The sequence below is a fragment of the Syngnathoides biaculeatus genome, chromosome 13, assembly GCF_019802595.1.
Source record: "Syngnathoides biaculeatus isolate LvHL_M chromosome 13, ASM1980259v1, whole genome shotgun sequence".
NCBI lineage: Eukaryota > Metazoa > Chordata > Actinopteri > Syngnathiformes > Syngnathidae > Syngnathoides > Syngnathoides biaculeatus.
This window is the reverse complement of record NC_084652.1, coordinates 9,965,327-9,984,367: the sequence shown is the minus strand read 5'-3', so window position 1 is coordinate 9,984,367 and position 19,041 is coordinate 9,965,327. Positions and strand designations below refer to the sequence as shown.

Here is a 19,041-nt window from a genome sequence, read left to right as displayed (position 1 = left end):
CTAAAATTCAAGGGCCCCTTGACTCTTGGATGAACACCTGCTAATGAGCCCTGTGAAGGAGGAGAATGGGCAATTAAACACAACTGAACATGAGCAGAGAACAGTGACACACACCGGGAAACAAAAGTCCCTTCACTGTTTACCAGCCGTAATTTGATTCCTAATTGAGCGTATGTAATTCACTGTTTACACGAAAATATCCTGGCAAACACAAGCACCCATGGCGTGATCACACAGCTGAGCACTGCTTATTCTTGCCTCCATTCATCCCAGAGTGTGTTACCACCGGAGACGTTCTCCATCAGCCCACAAAACCCCAGTGACACGTCTACATCCGATAATCCACTTGTTGGCGTCTGAATCAGGTGGCGCAATGAAACAAAATGTGGTGGGGCGTAGTGTTGGGTTATTTAGGGTTTGTGGTGGGGGGTGTTGTTGGTCAGGCGTGGTTGGTAGCAGCAGATTTGCAGGTAAATGACAGGAAAGACGGACTCCTACATCTGCCTGATTTCAATCCAATAAGACATTAACAAACAAAACGGTGAGCTCAGTTAGCTGTCAATAACAACAGTAGTACAAACGCATCTCCAGTTTGAGAACTGATACTTAATCTATGGCACCTGCCTGCTGTTTCATCTCATGGAATGCAAGGCTTACATGCTCTTTAAAACTACTCAGCAACAATGACATTTAAAAAGAAAGCGGCAAAAGAGTTAAGTAAAAAAAAAAATTTATGACCACTCAAATTGCCCACTAATTTACTAACAAGAAGGGAGCAAAATCAGACCCAAGTTAAGTTATACAATCAACACTGATAAATGGTTTCCTCCCACATTCCAAAAACATGCAACATTAATTGGACACTCTAAATTGCCCCTGGGTGTGATTGTGAGTACGACTGTTGTCTGGCTCCTTGTGCCCTATGATTAGCTTGCAACCAGTTCAGGGTGTACCCCGCCTCCTGCCCGTTGACAGCTGGGATATGCTCCAGCACTCCCCGCCACCCTTGTGAGGATAAGCGCCAAAGTTGATGGATGGACGCATGTGAGGGCTAAAATAGCCACCATTTAACAAAAAAGACTTGAATACTGTACAGGTGAGGTTTAGAATTGTTTGTCGTGTCAACGAAAAAAAAAACCTTTTTTGATACAGCAAAACCTTGGTTTTCATAATTCATTGTTCCAAAAAGTCTAATTGAAATCGAATTCTACAGATCTTTTTAATTTACATCTTTTCTTAAAAATATAGTTTAACTGCGCCCTTCAGACCTTTCATGTTCCAAGGGCCTGCCCACTGGAATCATCTTTGATTTTTTTTCCCAGATAACATATATCAATTGCACTGAAAGAAGACAGCTGTGGTCATGAAAAATTCTGTTCCATCTCGTGACACAGCAGAGCAACCTCAATGGTTGGCATGCAACGCACCTGGAACACGAAGCCATCCAAAGGTTAGCGGAAAGCGCGGCTCATCTATATTCATCTTATATTTTACATCAGAACGACCTCTTCATAACCTTATCAGAAAGCTCTATCCTCCTCCAGAAAAACAGACACGCCGTAACATTTAGATATGAGTACTGCGTGTGTGTGTGCATGTGTGTGTTTGTCCATCTACCGCTACCCAACCTGTCCAAATCTGGACAGAACTGACCTTATCTGGCAGTTTCAGTCAATATGCCCGGAGCTATGACACTCGCAATGATACATTTGTTTTGTGTGATTGCATGTGTGTCTGGCGGGATGGTGGAGCAGCTGTAGAGCATTGGCCTCACAGTGCTGAGGACCGGGGTTCAAATCCTGGCCCTGGTTGTGTGGAGTTTATATGTTCTCCGTGTCCCTGCATGAATTTTCTCCGGACACTCCGGTTTCCTCCCACATCTCAAAAACATGCATTAATTGGAGATTCTAAATTGTCCCTAGGTGTGTTTGTGAGTCTGTCTGTTGTTTGTCTCCATGTGCCATGCAATTGGCTGGCAACCGGTTCAGGGTGTACCTTGCCTCCTGCCTGATGACAGGTGTGATTGGTTCCAGTACTCCCAAGACCCTTGTGAGGAAAAGTGGCTCAGAAAATGGATGGATGGATGCATAGCGTCTCAAAAAAGAAATCCAATGAGACACATTTCTACATCCTCATGTTCCCCTGGACTGGTGAGACACATTGTTGTTGAACATAGATGGATGGAATGATGGACAAATGGAGGGTTTAGACAAATACTCGAAGGCCAAAAGGAAAAGGACTCATACTACTACTACTACTACTACTACCACTACCACCGCACTGCTAGGAATTAACTTTCTTAGTGGATTGTTCCAGGGATGTCCATGACCTTCAAGCATTAAGGGTTAAGTGTAAAATTTCATCTCAAATAAGAGTTTAAAATTGCACTATGTGTTCATTCCCATTGTCTGTGGTCCAAGTCACTGATTCCAAAGTGATATTTAAGATGTTAATTTATTTAATTACATCAATATCATTATTTAATTCCCCTTTTTTTTTCATTACGGTGCCAAGTTTGTGTCTATTTTAAAATGCTCTCTGGGCACAGCCTGTATGTGTGTGTGTGTGTGTGTTGTGTGTGTGTGTGTGGTGTGTGTGTGTGTGTGTGTCACACTGTCAGCTCTTCTCATTAGGCTTTATGACATTGTGGACTTTTTGAAAGACATTAACACCTTGTCCAGCTGAGAATTGGGAAGAACAACTTAATATGTCCTCCTGGGAACACGGATTAACTGTACAAATGGCATAAAGCCATGAAAGGAGAGGTTTTACAAGGCAGTATATGTGTGTGAATACGCCTTGGTGTGTGTGTGACTACGCCAATGTGTGTGTGTTCAGGGCGAGATGTAAAAGAGACATTTCTTCTTTCTCAGTCATGAAATCGAGGCCCGCAGCCATCATACTGAACAAATGACTTTTCACAGACGACAAGAGAAGTGTGAAGCTGTCACAACATTAATGCCAACAGGATTTTGACATTCAGCGACACAAAGGCTAGTGTCTGCTCAACTATAGCCGGCAGGAACGTAGACCAATAATGCGTCAGACTCGATGTTGTATTTCTTTACTAATGAATTCTCAGTGTAAGCGTGATACGGCTAAATATGTACACAATGAGGACATGTGCACCGTAATTCATTCATACAGTAAATCTACTGTTTCTGCGCCATGCATCTTGTCTCTACATTGCATCACATGCTGTCTTTGTGTCTGTGGTACAATACTCGCATTATTTCCCTGGAAAATATACCTAAAAAAGCTCTGAAACTGCAGTATGATGCAGTGCAGTTTCACACAAATGCAATTGTTTAATTCGTTACTTGAGTCTCTGTCAATCAAAATTGAACATGATTTTACTCGAAAAGGCACTTTTTTTTAATTGATCTCCAGATTAATCAGATGTACCTAGTAAAAGTGGATATCCCTTAATTGAACATGCTTTCAGAATGTACACAAACACTGTACACACAAAGAGTACTCTGGCACACACTCTCAGGGTAGGACAGATTGGATTAGCACTGATTTTTCCACCCCCCCGCCATTGGCACCACCACAGAGCTCCCAGATTAAATGCCATACCCACTTTACTATAGATGGCTTGGAAATAAATCATACCATCTATACACACACAAACACCTTTCCACACAAAGACAAATTGCAGTGCATGCGCGCACACACACACAAGTGGGCGATATATAACACGTTCGCGCACCAAAAACACTAAACCACCTGTCCGGTCCAATGCATCTGCTCTTTGTATTTCAATCACTGAATCAATGGTTTTAAATGGATTGTAGCTGAGCACAGGCCAGAGATGTTCCCCCTGGCTTGCTGCCTTGGCCTGTTATTGATTAGATCTGAGAGCCAATTGCTTTCACACTGGATTTAGACGTTCCGGGACAGTGAGCAAGGAGAGTGAACGAGAAGGGATAGAAACAGTGTCGGAAAGAAATGTGGGGTTTCACCCCCTCGGATGGACTAACAAAGTGTTAAAATCTAGCCAGAAACACTACCGAGTTAACAAGGCATGTCTCAGTTTGGTTTGAACCATTATCGCATGCCAATGGATGAGCGTTCGCACAAACAGGTTCACATCATGTGGATACTAGTGGATAAGTGAGAAGAAATCATGTATTTGCATGAAAGTATTATTTTAAAAATAAAATAAAACCCCAAAAAATTCTTCTAGAGATTCATTTCTATATGTTGGAAGATAATTGCTGTAAACATGCAAAGACTGAGTACGACATAGGACTGAAAGGTGGAGATATACATAATATAATATATTTTGGGGAAAAACCTCTTTCCCTCAGTCAGAGCATTGAAGATAAATCGTGGCTGGGTCTTTCAACATGACAATGACCCATAGCACACAGCCAGGAAAACCAAGGAGTGGCTCCATAAGAAGCATATCAAGGTTCTGGCGTGGCCTAGCCAGTTTCCAGACCTAAACCCAATAGAAAATCTTTGGAGGGAGCTGAAATTCCATGTTTCTCAGCAACGACCCAGAAACCCGTCTTATTTGCAGCTGTATCACACAAATAAATAATTAAAAAAAAAATCATACATTATGATTTCTGGATTTTTCTTTTTAGATTATCTCTCTCACAATGGACATACACCTATGATGAACATTTCAGAACCCTCCATGATTTCTAAGTGGGAGAAGTTGCAAGATAGCAGGGTGTTCAAATACTTATTTTCTTTAATGTAGCATTATACTGTTTTTCACCAGTTTGCCCCATTTTGTGGGCCGTTGCTAAATCAAGGCCCAGTGGGGTCCACGTTTAAGTTTGGTCAATTGAAGTTGTGAATTTTACTTCCATGATGTGTTCATTATCTTACAGCAGCGAGCCTTGTGCGGCATTTGTGAAACCAAAAAGAGTAATCACATTTGTTGCGGTGTGCTTTGATTTGTTTGGGATACCAAGTTTCCAAATGCTGAGAAAAAGAACCTCCTTCTCTGTTTTCATCCTTCTCTTTGTCAAATGTGTGCACCAGCGGACGCTGTGTTAAGTATGACATGGGCTCACCACCCAATCGCATTCCCTCTCCATACAACAAGGGCCTTTCTCCATTGAATAAGGAAGGAAGGAACGGGGCTAAGAGGCCCCCATCCTGAATAAGGAGGTGCCCTTTTGTCCCACTAAGGCCCCCTCTCTCAAATCATTTCCACAATCGGGGGCTACCAATTCAGATTAAGAGTTTGTAGAGATGAGGAACCGTGCGGCCCGGAACGGCGGCGTGGTTGAGGGTCATAAGAGCCACTGAGTGGGCCCCTCGCCCAAACTGCTCACAGAGGCATTTCTCTGGCCCTATTCAAATAGCATTAGTGGGGTAAAAGTCCCATTGACTGCACCAGCTCAACATATATTTGGTTAAGACATCTATTGTGCCACTCCTTCTGTGACTGCTCTCCTAGTTGCACACAGGACCAGAAAGAAAACAAATTGGAGGGGAAAAAAAAGAAGATGGGATGCGATTGAGGGAGTTGGGCATGATAGCAGATGGGAGTCGAGGCCAAACATTGCAAGCAGGAATGTAAAGGTCATTTTACAAAGAAAATATGAAGGTTAAAAAGAGAGAGAGTTATGGAAAGATTGTGAAATTGAGTGTATGAGCATGTGTGCTTTGGTGTCCCTATCGCTCAGCGTTGGCTTCATTCCCCAAAGGGTCTTATTATGCCTCGCGTTGGCGCTGACACAAAAGCTGTATCGCCGTGCATGCGGCTTCCCCCAGAGAACATTCTAGACGCAGCAAATCCATTTGTTTGTCAGCTTTTGCCTCCATTCACACTCTACATAATCAGATATGATTCTTTTCGGAAGGCACACCATTGTGCAGATGCAGACCAGCCCTATAGTCATACAGTAACACTTGCCACCCCCATTAAGATAATATCAGCCATTTCGGACTGGAGCTGTTTGTAATGAACGCAACGACTGAAAAAAAAAATCTAAATTGTCTACCAGGTTTTTCAAAATCTCACTTTCAAGTCTTCAGGTTTTTGAGTAGACCTTTAAGACAGTGATTCCAAACCATGCCTTGGCATAATAAAGGTTGGCATACACAGTATTAAGGTGTGACAATATTTCCCCTAGCCAACCTTATCAGCTTTTCTTAAACCTTTTTAATAACAAGACCTGCAGAGTAATAATAGACCAACAACTGACTAAAAAGAACACTTCAATATGTATCATATTTTATGAGAATGTTATCTACGGATACTTGCATACATTTCTCATCACTCACTAATAAGAGGGATTCACTGTAGTTCGATTATAACAAAGGAAAATATTTTGAATCTGTGAAAACAGCTGAAACATGAAATATATTAGTTGATTTAGACATCAGTCAACCAAATTTAGTAGGGTATTTACCCCAATTAGTAGCTCCTTCTGTCACAAAATAACTTTTTACACATTTCACCTCAGCTGTAAAAAAATATGTAATAAAATATAAATATATATATATATATATATATATATATATATATATATTCCCCCCCCCCCAATGCTTACCTATCAATTTGATGGACTGTTACGTCTATCAACACTTTACAATTCTGTAATTTGGGTTGTGTGTTAAAGTTCCTCAAGATAATATCACAACATTTCAGACTATTGTGTATATGTAGTGCCTATACACTATTTCTAACTATTATGCAACTGTATATATTTGTTTTCTGTATAGTAGATGCAAATCACAGTCAGGGTACATTTCAAGTCATCAGGCTTCAGAGCAACTTAAGTTCCCCTTTCCATAGTCAAATGGATTTATTTTAACATCTGCCTTAAAAGAAATACGATACTGGGATGAAATGCATTGGTGATATTACATATATTACAAACAATATAGCGTTCTCTCGCTATCCAATACTGGACACAATTTAAATTTTCAGGAGGAAAAAACTACACTTTCATTTAAACCTGACAGAATGTTGATCAATTCCTCCTTTTTGATGATGTCCGAGCTTGTAAAAACAAAATACTTGAGCTCAGGTTTAATTGGCTAGGATATATTGCACAATTATGTTAAATTCAAATTGGGCTTCACTTCATTTAAGCTTCTAAAGTGAGTTTGCCTCTTTGGTATCGGATTTAATTAGTGAGGAGAGCAAGGAGGGATCAGATCACAGTTTGATTAGCTGTCAGTATCGTATTTGGACATTAAACTTAATTAAGGTTGATCCCTTGGTCTTATGCGTGCCCAGCACAAACTGGAAAAAAAAAAAAAAACTCATGCTGGAAAATGAGAAACTGAGCAACAAAACACTCCCATTGAAGTAAGGTCTTCTTTGTGAGTGTTCACACGCTCACACAAAAACACAATGCGTGCAAATACTCTGGGAAATAATACCTATGAAGTCTGCTTATGTTAATGCTGATGTGTTAGAAAACACCGCAGCCCCAGGGCAGTTTGGGAACTCTGTCAACAAATGTAGCACAAAACACAAATTCCTCAAATGGGGGATTACTAAGTCACTCTATTTGTCTTCGTCCTTTTTGTGCGACTCCCCCTGAACATGTCACACACACGCACACACACACGCATGAACACCAGTAATTATTCAGGAAATGACACCAGGCAGACAGTCGCATCCCACTTGGCACGAGGAGCATCAACAAACGGGAGATCAATAATTTGTCATGGAGATATGTCGACTAGATTGCAGTTTGAGGTCTGTCGCTCACAAACTGACATTTCTTGGGGGATTATTCTGCACTGAAACCACATTAGCACTTGGTGAAAACACACAATTGCATTTGCACAAAAAGCAAGATGAAGATTGCGGGGGTTGTCAAAGCTTCTGAGGTTGTGAATGATATGATATCCCCAGTTAGAGCCGATTTGGTTTGGTAAAATGCACAGTATCGTGAAGCAGATGGCAGACGTGTCATTCTCAAAGCATGCAATGTTAATCATGGCGACTCATACAGTAATCAATTAAAGTTGCACTGCAATATGATTCGCTTCAAGTGTAGAGGGAAGCATATCGGGCATGATTAGCTTATGTAATCAGATATGCTGTATATACTCAGCTTGAATTGATTGTGTTTGGGTTACTTTTGTGTTGTATGACTCAAAATTCATTTGATCGAGTTTGCTCATTGCTCAGGTCGTTGAGCAAATTTAGTCTGCCCGTCAAGTGGAATTGTCATCAGTACCCACTCAATTGCAACCGTAAGTGCACACGAGTATCTCGAAGGCTTCCTGACAGAGCAAAACGTACTCACAGATGAATTTTCACAGTAACCATTAAATTGTACTTTTAGCTTTGAAACCGGCAAACAACACACGGAGGCCCATCTTTCATTGAATCACTTTTGGGAAAATGTGACTGATTTCAAATTACCTGCAGTACTCATTCACAATGTATCTAATAGCGCTCACTGACAAAAACTGTCATGAACCAACGGTGCACGGGCTCACCGAGATGCGGGACTCCAAGACGAGGTCATGATGTTCACTGGGATTTGCCAGTGACAAAACTCCAACTTAAACACATTGTCTAATCACAGTGCCTCATGTGACACAGCTGTGACCGGCAACAGGTGTCAGAGATAAAACCGCTTGGAGCGGAGGCCTGGCCACGCCCCTCTTGGTCGTGGCCCAGCCTTGCTCATGACAAAAACTATTTTACTCTCATCGCAAAACAGTGGAAAAAGCATTATATTCTGCATTGAAAGCTGATGAGGATTGATAAAGATTCAGATCAATAAGCAATACCAAAAAGAAAATGGCAATTACTAAATCTGTACGAAATCCATTTTTTTTTTAGTCATTCTGAAATTAATACTAATAATGGACACAAGTTTTGGTACTCCTGGTCAAGTGAAAACAACTTCCAATAAGACTTTCTTCAAGATTTTGAAGCACATCTGTGTTGGTTTTTTTTTTTGTTTTTGGTCTATTTATCACACAGACCTTTTGTGAGGTCAGAGGTCACGGATGTTGGACATTAGCGGAAAAAAAAAGTCATGTTCACAAATTCTGTTCTGGTTCAAAGCCACTGGCCTAAGGGACGTTGCTTTGTTCACCAGGAGGAGAAAAGGATCTTTCCCAAACTGTTCCAATTAAGTAGCGAGCTTAATTGTATATGGAAAATTAAGATTCAGGATTCTAGTCTAGTTATTCCCAACCATGGTGTGATGAGAAGCAATCCAATTTCACTTAATAAGTTAAAATACTTTGAAATTTTGGTGTGATTTTCATCAATTCCTGCAAGCATATGAGATTTATTTTACATGAAACCGGACTGCATTTTACATTAATGAGTAAATGGAGACAGAATCCTCTTTACAGTGTTTCAGTGGCCAATATTTTTAACATTTTTTGTGGCATTTTTTGACAGGTGGTTACATGAGATTTTTCTCACGGGAAATGTGTGCCTTGTCTGGTTTTCAAACATTAAGCACAACCTCTGATTGACTGAAGACTTTTTTTGTCCATGCATATACAATGTTGTGAATCTGACTGGACATTTGGTGTTAACCTCCCCTTTTGTTTCTCATTTGCTTCCTGGAAGAACAGAACATTTAGAGGTAGATCAGAGCTCGTTTCGACATCCTATCACTCTCTGACTCTGTTGAGGTCTGATTACATTTAGCTCGGCGAATGTGACAAAAAGGGTATTGGCCAGACTGTAATTGCAATTCAATTCTAATTAGATCCTCAATCCAGGAGTTAAACAACACAACCTTGAGGTGCCCACATTCATCTCTGTCCTGCTTACCTTCAAGTGAGGTTGGAGACAATTTCCTACGACTTGAAATGTGACCTCCTTCGAATCGTACTAAACTTGCACACCAGTTGTCAAAGCACGGTGCTGTAATGTTTCCTGTGTTCCTAATCATGTGTATGTCACTACTGTATCAGAAAATGATCCATTTTAAAATGTTTAGGTGCTGGAAAGGAATAAGATTTCTGCCTTGGGTCTTAAGAGTGAACATTTTTGGGTATATTTGTGGGTCTTGAGTTGCAAATACTGCCAGCTACTACTAGTTACTTTTAACAATAGTGTGCATAACTAATTTTGATGCAGGCTAAAGTGATCTCAAATGTTAACATGTTTCATTCCGGGCATAGAAAATGGTTTTACTAGTGAAGGATAACATTTGGTGGAAGAAAAATATAATACTGTCGCTGTTATTGATCTTTACTTTGTAAAGACAAGACACAGATAGAAGCAGACCCTTCCTTGTGGCATTTTTGATCATATCTTTGTCGCGTCCTTAATTATGCAATCATAACCGGAGAGCACAAAGGCACCGACTTGATTGATGGAGGTCAGGTTTGAGGTGAGAGGGTGACGCAAAGCCCGTCGTTGAAGTGGGCTTTTGTTATTCGGATATGAGGGCGACATCGCCAAATTAAGCAGAGTTGCGACCATCTGCCGAGTGTGAGGGGTCTTTTGTGTGTCACAGCGTCCCCTGTGTCACCCAGAAGCCCTCACACAAAGGCAGGGGAGGAGAGGCAAGGAGGGCACCCGAGGTAGAAAAAGGAGACGAAGGGGTAAACTCAAAGAGGCAGGTTTGGAGAAGCAGGGTCTAAAAAGAGCATTGATGAAAAAGTTTTCCTTAGAACTTATAACCAAAAAAATTAAATAAAAAATCTGAAAAGTCTTCCAGCCACCAAATTTGTTTGGAAAGGAAAGGAAACACAAAAAGACCATCGGGTACAATGACAATAGTACCGGTTGGTGTGTACGTGTGGGTGTCCCTCCATGGCGGTGACGAAGAGCACTGTATGTGGTGGCCATTTCTATTATGCTGTGGACAAAAAAAATCCAGAGATTCTCCTCACATCATTAGCAGCTAGCTTCCATTACTTTGGGAGCAGCGCATCTGTGTTTGGGGCCATTGCACAAACACTGTTTGGGCCCACCATTCAAAGAAATCTTTGTTTGGGTCACGCTCTTTCACCAGTGCTTTCTGCCATCCCCCTATTCAAACGATAGACAGCCATGGAAACCAGAAGTCTTCCCCTCTCTGCTCTTTTGTACAGGAAAAGGCGGCAAATTAATGGGGAAAGCACTAAGTGAGGCGCAGGGTCAATAAGGGGTTTGACGAGAATGAGAATGTTGTCAGTCACGACCTTCGCAGTCACTGAAGCGCAACACCTATGAGAAGCTATGGGAGAACACGAGAAAAAAAGGTTTCATCTTGTTAAATCAAACGCTACTGGATACACTTGTTACCAAGGTGGCGACAACAACAATAGGTCGTAAATTTATCGTGGGGGGCAAAATAATAAAATACAGAAAAGCGTGTGGTGGTCATCCCCGATGTTCAGAAGAGGAAGTTCATTCACGGATTGCTTGAACGATGTTTACATATTTTTGATACGATACGGCTCACAACCAGGCAACAAAACGTTTGATCACCTAGCAAGCTACTGCCAGCACTACCAGTTTATGTAAACATGCCAGTGTTCTGTTGAATCATGCTCTACTGTTTTGGTCTGTACCAAGTAATATTTGTTTTTATTCATATTTTTATTGCTTCTTCAAGACGAATTTTTGTGGTCGACTTAGCCACGTTAGACAATTATTTTTCACACCCCTACACTCTGCAGTAGGGGTGTCAAACTAATTTTTGCTGTGGGCCATATTGTCTATACGGTTTCCTTCAGAGGGCCGTTATGACTGAAAACATAAACCTTTTATCCCCTCATCATATTTACACATGAAATTTACGAACTAGTTTTGGAATCAGAAATCAAGGGTAATGGGTTTTTCCAACTGTCGCAATATTTCAATGTTAACATTTATAATATGATGATTTAAATTTTTTTGGACAGATTTGAACAAAAATCATGGAAGTTGGCACTAATAAGTCACCCTCACGGGCCACATAAAATCATGTGGAGGGCCGGATTTGGCCCCCGGGCCTTGAGTTTGACACCTGTGCTCTACAGTATTGTACTTTGTACTTCAGTCTCTACTTCAGTCTCTATTGCACTCCTAACCAGTATATGTATAAAATGAATGAAGAAGAGTTTCACAAAGGAGACCAAGTGCTGTTTTTCGCAGAGGAGAAAAATGATATTCCCATGAGCATTGTTATGTTGTTTGTCTAAGGTTTATAATATATATATATATATATATAATATATATATATATTATATATACACACTGCAGCAGTGTTTGGAAGTGTGTGTTAGCCTCGAGATAGCAGACTTTCACGAGTTATGTTGTTTTGTTAAATACACTGTAATTTTATCTGTTTCATATTAAAATTTAACTGGGGATGGATGGATGGATGGATGGATGGATGAATTCAGAGGAAACGGTGTTTCAGAATTCATCTAGGGTGCATTGCAACTCCTCAGGAGAGGCCAAACACCTCAGCTCAGATTGGAAACTTAACAGATAAGTCAAATACCCCTCAGGTTGTATTTTTCAAGGTGTCAAAACTTTGGATTTCCAACTGCTGCCAAGGACCGAGGCATCTGCATATTGTGTAAGATCATTGCTTGGCTCATAAGACCTCATTTCAGCTTGCGTTTTGATTTGTCTCTTTTTCTGAAGCAGCCCGAACAAGGGGGTGTTAAGAGACCGAACACAAGACAAAAGAGCGTAAACTTGAAATTTTACCCTTGACTCTTTACTGATAGGTAATTCAGTGGTTAACATATGCTGAGGAGGAGTCGGGCACCAACATAATTGGCCGCCTCCAAGGTGACTCGGTTGCTGTGTCGGTGGGAACACAGGATGCTTCTGTGCAAAGTCAACTCAGTGAAGTTGACAAGGCCAATTGGGCTGGAATTGGCTCTAATAGTTCAGTGGGACTTTGCAGGCCGCCTCTGCCAGGCTCCTTACAAATAGGAAGGGCATATTAATAAGTAATCACGGCCTCGCTCGAGAAAGCCAAACCTTAGCACATTAATAAAACACTTGTATAAAGGCTATTTTAGGTATGATTTGAAATCATTATCATCTTATTCTATTGAAATCTGCTCATCACTCTAATGCTGATGAATGAGCCTGTGTTTCTGCCCATGACAGTGAAGCCCCAAGGAGTATATATCGGAGTTGTTAGCCGGGGGGTTAATATTGTGATTAATGTTCTGGAATATCAGACGGCGAGCGCTAATCTTTTTGGTTTTTCATTTTTAGCGTAAAACCCACCATGTGTTTATACGAGTGTGCATGTGTGCTCTTGGTCCATGATGGCAACCATTAGATAGAAGTAAGGCAGCCATGATGAATCGGCACTTAGCCCAGAGAAGCCCACTTGCTCAATGGGCTGTGAATCTCCTGCTGCCGCTGTCAGCTGGCAGAATGTTAAATAAAGTTATTTGAATATTTGTAATATTAATGCCCCAGCACATCAAAAGACCGCTGGAGCCTAACGGGTAGAGGAAATATGAGAGTGTATTCCCATCGCTCTGTAGGACCGTAACACTGCTGGAGTGAAGAATTGATAAAGTAAATAAATATATATTCTGGAATAAAGTATTAGATCATGGATGGTTTGATGGATGGATTAACTGAGACATCATTTAAAAATAATATGATGGAAAATGTGGCAGTTTGTGTCTATTCAATGTGTTTTCACAAAAATATAACCGAGAAGTGTAAAATAAATATTGGGGAGGTATATGGTGTATGAAAATGAGATTTAAAATGGAAAAATGGAGTGCATTTATAAGGTTAAAGTTCTGCTTACTAATCCATAGCAGTCATGTAACTATGAAAATATTATTAGATTCTGTTGAAGTTAACCATGAACGTGTATTTTACAAATACGTTACTATTATGGCATTAAGTCAAAATTAAACCATCGAAGAAATTCACAATTTATGTTTCTTTTATTGATGTGATGGTTGCCATATTTAGATAAGCACTTTTTTTAAAAGTAATGGTAAATAATCATTTTTGATACTCCTAAGTTATGCTTTGTGGCTCCCAATGGTCTGGAAAACCCAGTTTGAGAACTGGACTAGCCAACCACAACAACATAGAAGACGGGTACACACGCACCATCAACATCCAAGACACGCACACGCAAACGACTTTTTGGCTGCGGCCCCAGTCGATTTACCAGCAAAGTTATCAAATATTTAGCAGATTGCTTACATCGCCAAAAGGGACAATGTGAGAAAGAGAAGGAGTGGGTGGGCTGCCCAAATTGGTTTGTGTGAGAACTGGGGGAGCTGGTAATGAGGATGGCACGCTGGCATCGTCGTTACTGAGCAACAAACACAACATGGTCTCTCTGCCTGACTCACAGTGGGACGCGCACACATCGACACGTGCACACGCCATGATACCTGCCACTAATTAAAACATATAGATTACTCAAAGTGCAATTAGCCACTGTGTCTCGCACATAAAAAGTACGACACAGTACATACAATACAACATATTGTTAATTAAGAAAAACTCAATCATAAATTAAACAAGCAAAAACAGAGTAGCGTTTTTTGAAGTACACAATATTTGCCTTTCACGTGACAGAATGTCTCATGAGTGGACATCTGCCACTGATTCTTCAGTTTTGTAGTAAGACCACTGAGCCCTAGCTGGGTGGGCAAACGGTGGCTATTACAGCTGACTGCTGTGCTTATTTTTAGTACAATCGAACATAATATGTTCTGTGACACCTACACTACCATAAAAGTAGGCCTCTTATGACAATTTCTCAGGCCATAGTTTCCCCAAAACAAACGAATAGACCCACATACAAGTTCATAAGGAAATCCTAAGGTGTCAAAATCAAAGCATCCCACTTTATTCCAATGCTGATAAAAGTATACCACAAAGATGATTCCCATATCAAATATGCTTCTTGTAACTCACTTTTACATACATGTGTAAAAATAAGTTAGCAGCAAAGCTTGCAACCAGCTATTCCTTAACCTCACCATTGAGGAAAAAAAAACAACGACACAAGGACATAAATAAAGGAGAGGAGAAGAGAAATAGAGGTCAACCTATGGGCAAGCAGCCTATCTTCCACCCACATAGTCACCACAGTGCCACGTTCCAATTGAGGAAGCAATATACCAACAGAACAAAGTGAAACTTAACACAGCAGGATGTCTACCTGGTGTAGCAACGGAACGAAAGGCTGCAAGGGGATTGTGGGTATTAGTGGAAAAAAATATAGTGTTGATCCATCTTTCTGTAAGATGACAGTTTTCATTGCCGGGCCTTCAGGGCGACTGCATACACTGCACACAGTATGTGCACTTGTGGTGTTTACCGTGGTGCCAGAACGAGCTTCCCACTAAAACATCTCACTTGCCTATTACTGTGCTGCATATCAAGGGGAGTGGAACATAGGTGGTAGAAAAGGGAAATATTGGTCTGGAATGTTGACACGGGAATTCTCTCTTTAACCGTGATGATTATAAAGTTAAAATGAAACTAAACAGGAAAAGAGAAGGTAACAGTCAATGGGAGTTTGCAATATAAAAGAAAAAAAAGTCCTATTAAGACAGCTTTATGAGGTCACGTGTGATGAACCTTAATTCCATAGTTATAGATACAGTACTCTATGTATATAATTTTGGATTGGTTTTATTGACACCGGCTTTCAGATTCTTGTCAAAGGGCTTTTTTTAATGTACGTTTGTAGTGATAAAGGTTGCTGCTGTAATGTCTCCTTTTGTATAATGTATATGGGCGTCAATATAGTGATAATCCATGATGCATTTTAATATGTTTTGGTGCTGGAGGGACTAAACAGATTTTGAGTTCAAATTAAGGATTTATGAGGCATATATGTATGTTCTCGATGGCCACAAAACTGGAGACCAAGACCATAAACACTGCATAAAGAAAAAAATATACTCCAATTGTTCCCTAGTAGGTTTCATTATCAGGGTCCCTTAAAATGGGGCAAAATATTGTTTCACTAAAACAAAAGCACCCGATATATGACATGTATCTGATATGATCAAAGCTGAAAATTGGCAAGGATTACAATTAACCATAATATTACATTTCTCAAACCACTCCGGATTGGAAACAAAATTATAAAAATATTGATCATCAACAATTAGTGGGCATCAGCATTATCTAAGCGGATGTTTTTTGTACTTTTTTTTGCCCATTTATTACATTTATATAGCGGTATTCGGCACTTGAAGGATCTTTCTCTGAGACGTGATTACACCGAGAATGTTGACTCAGTCGCTCAGCAGGGAAATCTTGCAAAATCATTTCTTGGCGGTGCGTTCACTAAAATTAACTTCAATTGGTTCATCAGTGTCAACAGAAAAACTCCCTACTCTTGACAAAAATGTCATCCCTGAAATTACGTCAAACCAAATGAAATAATTAAAATGCAGTGGCATAAAGACAAATGTTCTTGCTTTCAATTGCAAAGTCATTTCATTTTAATCAAGGAACTGTGTACTGTATGTATTTGAATGTTTGCAGTGGATCCTTTCATGCAAACTGCGCTTTGAAGATATGCGGCACATTTCATATCTGTTTATTGATCAGAGCAGCTGTGGACTCAATCAATCTTATCGGAACTTCACAGCCAAGTGCCGGAGGCAGGGCAACCCACATACGTCATACCGTGAGGCGCCTCGAGCTACTCCTTCCACTAGGCGTCTTCAGCAAATATTTTTCTTCATGTTTATGTGAATGTAGGAGGACAGCAATATGGAGCATTCAGGGAAAAGTGACAAAGTGGGAGACAGCATAGAAACTTTCAAACTAAAAAGACACAGCCTCAACCTTATGTCCACGGTGCTGGGTTTTATCCAAGCCTCGCAATTTGATGCTTCCTCACATCACAATGAGGTAAAAATCAAAAAAAGTGCCACCATCTGTAACGGAGGCTGCACAGATGGACGGCGTTGACTGCAGATTAAGAATCAATGCTAATGTGACTTTCGAGTACGCCCGAGGTGAACATCAACAAGGAAGCAGTGTGGCGCTTCGTACAAAGATGAACATGTGAAACACAATCAATAGAGGTTTCTTTTATCTGAAGAAGAAGAAAATCAGCGATACGGGGTACGCCAGCGCTTCGTTTACATGCTTGCCTGAAATAGAACAAAAACCTGGTGTGTGTCTGGAGGGAACTGATTTGTTCTGATGTACAGTACATGGATGATCTGAAGTAGGGGTGCCCAAACTTTTTTGCCACAAGAGCTACTTTTCAAGCAACCAACCTCCTGCGGTCTTACTTATGGGGAAGAACGCAGAGAACGCATGCGCAAGAGTGTATTGTCGCCGCAACGGTTGTGAAAAAAGCAAGAGACAACTCGCCAACTTGCTAGAACGCTACTCGATGTGCACGTGTGAAGTGACACGTCAGAATTTCTTTTTCTTTCCATGCGATATACCAAAACTCCCTTTGCGATCAATGCATTGCGCCCCCCTGATCCGAAGAAAAGAAGCCAAAGGGGGTTCTTATTTCTCTCTCTGTGTCCGATATTGGATTATCCCTTCGCTGTGAAACTAATCAAAATGTCATCTTTGGGGAGCAAGTTACATGAGGCAAATGTTACCTGTGTGCGATATACTGTATGACATCGCCTCTGGAGAACTAGTCAAGGACTTATTAGAGCCATGACGTTGGATTTAGACTGACTCCTTCCATTTAAATTGTACCTTTCATTATTGCTCGTCGTGGGTTAACGTGTTCCCGTTGACGCTATACTCAAATTTCATTTCAACTGTTAAAAACTCAACAGACCCTCATATTATTCCTTTAACTTTTGACATTTTACGATCCAGCCATCCATTTTCTGAGCTGCTTATCCTCACAAGGGTCGCAGGAGTGCTGGAGTCAATCCCAGCTGTCATCGGGCAGGAGGCTGGGTACACCCTGAACTGGTTGCCAGCCAATCACACGGCACATGAAGACAAACACTCACACTCACAAGGGGCAATTTAGAGTCTCCAATGGATGCATTTTTTTGGGGTGGGGGGCAGTGTGGGAGGAAACCGGGGGGGCAGTGTGGGAGGAAACCGGAGTGCCTCGAGATAACTCACGCATGGACGGGGAGAACATACAAACTCCACAAATGCAGGCCAGGGTTTGAACCCTGTTCCATTTCCATTTCAATATATTTAATTGTAAATATTACTTACCTCGACAGACATTTCCATTGTCTGGTTCAAAGCCTGCCTTGCAAGTGCAGCTGCCGATTGGAACCATCCACTCCCCATCCCCGTTACAGTAGAGCTTTATGGGAACGTCCACTTCCTCAGAGTTTGAAATGCAAATCCCCCTGGCAATAACCAGGGAGGTGCTTTCGGCCCCAGTCATCGTTTCTGGAAAGACTGCAAAGTTCTGGACCACGCTGGGGCATTTCTTATAAAACACCCTGACCGACAGTAAAGACATGCAGGCCCCGTAATCCTGGAAGGCCAAGTAGAAGCCGTTTTTGGAAAGCGGGCCAAAGCTGCGGACTTCCGTGTTGACCTTCATGAGGCGGCCGCCGAAGTCCACCTGCGAGAAGCTCTCGTCAGCAGCTATGGTGTCCACCTTCAGGTAGGGTGCCTCCATCCAGAAAGCAGTTCCCTTCGTGGCAATGACTGCGTCAGATTCGTAGTAGTAAAGGTTGAACGTCTCCTTGCAGGAGCCGGGGACATTGGGGATGGAGCTGCAGTCGCGCACGGTGAAGCGGATCTCCACGTAGATGCGCTGTGCCCCTCTCCGATCGATGAAGGTCGTGAGGAGCCAGTTGTTCTGACTTGACTCAAAGACGTTACACACCTGGTACGTCCTGATGGTGTTCAGGTTCTCATCGTAGCCACTCACCTCCTCCCACTAAGGAAAGAAAAACATTTAAAAAATACAAAGTGGTCACTGTCAAGTGGAAAATTGGTGTTGCAAATGTTTCATCACATCATTCGTTCTTTCCATTTTGACACAGCAATCAAAAATCTCCAAAAGAAAAAGTTAATTGATTATTTTGCAGTTTATTTTTTGATCTAACAAAAAATTAAAATTATGATTTTTTTTTTTTTAAGAATTTCATTTTAGGATCGGATCAAGAATATGAAATTGTAAAAACAGCCCACGGGGCTAAAATTGATTTAATATTTATTTGGTCAGGATGAGC

The 19,041-nt window shown here is 41.1% G+C and overlaps 1 protein-coding gene across 2 annotated transcripts in view; it reads right to left on the bottom strand.

Moving 5' to 3' along the window:
* LOC133510613 (ephrin type-B receptor 1-B) overlaps positions 1 to 19,041 on the bottom strand; it is a 167,775-nt gene that overhangs the window by 76,685 nt on the left and 72,049 nt on the right. For both annotated transcript variants that reach the window (XM_061838708.1, XM_061838707.1), the window contains exon 3: positions 18,065 to 18,746. In XM_061838708.1, the coding sequence (XP_061694692.1) occupies positions 18,065 to 18,746 (682 nt within the window). The remainder of the gene's footprint in view (positions 1 to 18,064; positions 18,747 to 19,041) is intronic.